At 37.9% G+C, this 3,510-nt stretch overlaps 1 protein-coding gene across 1 annotated transcript; it reads left to right on the top strand.

Moving 5' to 3' along the window:
* Positions 1 to 2,783: 2,783 nt before the first annotated feature.
* LOC145805741 (uncharacterized) lies at positions 2,784 to 3,185 on the top strand. The gene has a single exon (XM_082900932.1). It carries the CDS (start codon positions 2,784 to 2,786, stop codon positions 3,183 to 3,185), a length of 402 nt encoding a protein of 133 aa, XP_082757058.1.
* Positions 3,186 to 3,510: the final 325 nt, after the last annotated feature.

Genomic DNA, 3,510 nt, shown 5'->3' with positions numbered 1-3,510 from the left:
ACTTGTATGCTGTGCGCATCACGTAGTAAGCTAGCTAATACACGAGAATAAGAACATATGTGTTTTCGAAAACAAGATATCTTGTTAGTAAAGGCCAATCTTTAGATCGGGCGAGCGGGGGTGCTCATAGATGACCTTCCCCAATCGTACCCAAGTTCCCGAACCGAGGCAACTTTGGTGATGACGGACACGTGGCCTTAGGCAACGAGTCAGGGTTTCCTAAATTTCCCAAAATAAAACATTTAGGTGGCGACTCTGTATCTGGCAAAGCAATCCATGTTTGGCACTTCTTTCTTAAAAATCAGTTTTCCAAAACAATTTGCTGGATTTGGACTCTTTGGTGATTTATCAATCTTGCATTGCACTTTGTGAGATCAGATTAAGAACCGTGACATTTGAGTCCGAACTGTAGCATGAGGCCCACGGGGCGCGTCTACAGGTGCCTTAGGATGGTTGATGTGACTATGATTTTAGTATTATCATGAAAATTAATGATTGATCCATCGCGAGTGATTGATGTAATTTTTATAGTTAATCGTACTTATGGATTAGAAATTGTGAATATGAGAAGTATACGTGAGCATTTGGGTTAAGTTTGGCGTGTGTAGTGACGGTGATTTTTCATGCAATTGAAATGGAGGTTATTTTGTATCCCTTGTCCTTTAGCTATAAGATTGTTTTGTATCCTCGGTGTAAGAGTTGCGAACCCCTTATATTGATCCTTCGTTTTGCTATAAGTGTGTTGAGAATTTGTGCTATTGGTATGTTGATCTAATATTATTATTAGTGGGTTTAATTTGGGTGTAGTTGACCTTGAGTGGTAAGTGGTTTTCCTAAATTAAAAGGTATTTAGTTTTTCCTAATAGAGGGCAATTCCTTATTTTAATTTTATTCCATGGTGTTTTGTGATGATATTATTTTATAAGAAGTTATTTGGCGAACCCCTTGTTGGAGAATAAATTGGTATGAAGTACTTTTGCTCTTTTGGTTAGTCTTGCAAAATTGTTATGGAATGACTATTGTTGCCTTAGAAAATTCCTAGAGTGAACATGTGGCATTGTAGCAAGTGGTAGAACCTTTTTAGAGTTGTGCAAGGGTGAGTTTGATTAGAGGTATTGGATGAGATTTTGAAGTAACCACAAGACTAATCTTTCGTCTTGAGTAGTGCAGGCTTTCGTGGTGGGTTTGATATGGTAATTAGTGTTGTTATTTGTGACATGAGCAGCTATGCAGATTCAATTTTATTTTCTTTGTACTTTAGTAAGCTATGGTGGATTACTTTTCAAGTGCAGAGCAGATTTAGTAGTGATTGGACTGAAGTACTGAAGATATTTTAGTTAGAAATCTGAATAAGAAGTGTAGAATTATTTCTTTTGGCAAGGGATGTACATTGAATTTCCTTTGGAGATTTTTTATTATAATTAGAGGTTAATCAATTTATTAACAATTCGGGAATTTTAGAATCGTTTCAGTGTTAATCTTTATAAGTTTCTCATTGTGATTGGTTATGTATACTTCTAGGGTGAGAGGTAGACTATTCAGTTAACTGGCCTCAAGAGCAGTATTAGTACTTGTCTATACGTGAGTTAGTATAGTAAGAGTTGTTTAATTTGGGTTTGATCTCGTTGGGTATCGTAATATTAGTGTGATGAAGAATAGAGTTGGTAAGGTATTGTCTGTTTTGTGACGGTTGACGGTCACTATTTGAGTTGGTGGTTAGTTCTTTTGAAGAGTTACTATTTCGTTTTGTTAAGGTCTCGGAGTAGTGATAGTTATTTTGGCCTTGGGATGCATTGTGCATTAGGCGATGGAGATAGTTCGTTGAAGTTGGGTTATCGCCAATAAGGTATGGCGTCTTGGTATTCTGGGGAGTCATTTTGTTATACTTGAGGGATTAGATCCTATTTTGTTACTGTGGGTTATTGATGTGGATAGAAGAATCATTTAATGGTTTATACTAGTAAGGGTTTATATAATCAATGGTTGTGCAAAAGTAATGGTTTAGTTCGTTACCGGTGTGACTCGTTGAGACTCATGTAGTAGTCAAAGAATTTTGTTGATGCAATGGTAAGTACCTGAGTGAGTTTGTGGGTGACTATAGAATGTATTACATTACTTGAGTTTAATTTCGAGGATGAAATTTCTTTAAGGAGGGTAGGTTGTAATGACCCAATATTTTTTTTTTTTTTTTTTGCCAAATGAAAAGATAGTCAGATGGGTTTGGTTGAAAATAGAATATATGATGATGGATTATAGGTGGGATATATTATAGCATGATGATGTTTTCAGTGGGGGTGGTAATTGGGATATTATTTTATTTAGAGATAACATAGAGAGAGAAGTAGTGTGCATGAGGGGAGGGAACAAAGCATACACATGGACTGTCTATTTTACCCTTTCGGTGGACTATAAAACAAAGAGAGAATGATAGAAGGGAGGAGGCATGGTCAGAAAAACAAGATGGTGGAGAATGATTGATTAAAGAGAGTGTGTGGCCCCCCATAATTGCACACAACACAATATAGGTACAGGAGTGTAGTAGTTTAATTTAGTGACACATGAAGCTGAGCCAGTGCTGGATTATGGAGTTGCCTCTGGTCATATTTCCTTTCTGTGACTTTATATGCATACAAGGGGGCTAATCAAGTAAAGAACATGTTGCAGCAGAGTACTTGGTTCTCTTGCTGAGTTTTGTTGGCAATAAAAATTCTTGTTGTATTAAACTCCTTCAGTACTTCATCAATTGGAGAAGTCAAATTGCTATATTTCGGGAAGGATACATGATGGAGGATTGGGTAAAGAAGTTTAGAAGCTTGCTGGGTCTCAAGGCTCAAGATCGAGCTCCACACGGGTTTGCTTATAAGAACCCCACAGCTTTCTCACCATCAGCATTTGATTTCTTTCACCAAAACACTAATGATGATCAGCCCATTTCCCGATACCCATGTGCAGCAACAATTTGCTCACCATTGGCTCTAGCAGCTACAGTGGAATCAGCGCTGGCATATGAGAGCAAATCAACAGGACCGAAAATGGATGGGAGACGAGTGGGAGCAGGTGCCATTGCTGGGATGGTGTTTGGTTTCGTATTTGTGGTGATTTTGGCGATGAGAGTCTACTATGGGGTGGTCACTCGTCAAGCCAATTTGAGTCGAAGTTATTGTGTTCAACTTCAACCTGCTTGATATGCTCACCTCAGCTGTTAGAGGAGTTGCAGCTCTGGTAGCAGAGATCATGTTTCTGTTAGAGAAACTCGGGGACGATAAAATTATGATACACGAGGATACAGTGTATATCCTTTGAAGAAATTCAAGTGGAGCCATCCTTAATTCAATGTGTATTCTTGTTATTTTCCGAAGGACTGTGTGGGACTTGGATAGTCATTAATTGAAGAAAAGTAAACAAACATCAATGGTCTATTTCACTCCCTGTGACTGTGTATGCTAGTTATTTGGCACTTAATTTTGTCAGAGAACGAAATTGAGTAGGGATATTGATGGTTGAAGAATT

This window comes from Camellia sinensis, chromosome 13 (assembly GCF_055761805.1).
Source record: "Camellia sinensis isolate YWXY chromosome 13, ASM5576180v1, whole genome shotgun sequence".
NCBI lineage: Eukaryota > Viridiplantae > Streptophyta > Magnoliopsida > Ericales > Theaceae > Camellia > Camellia sinensis.
The sequence above is the reverse complement of the archived record's forward strand: the minus strand, read 5'-3'. Positions and strand labels throughout refer to the sequence as shown.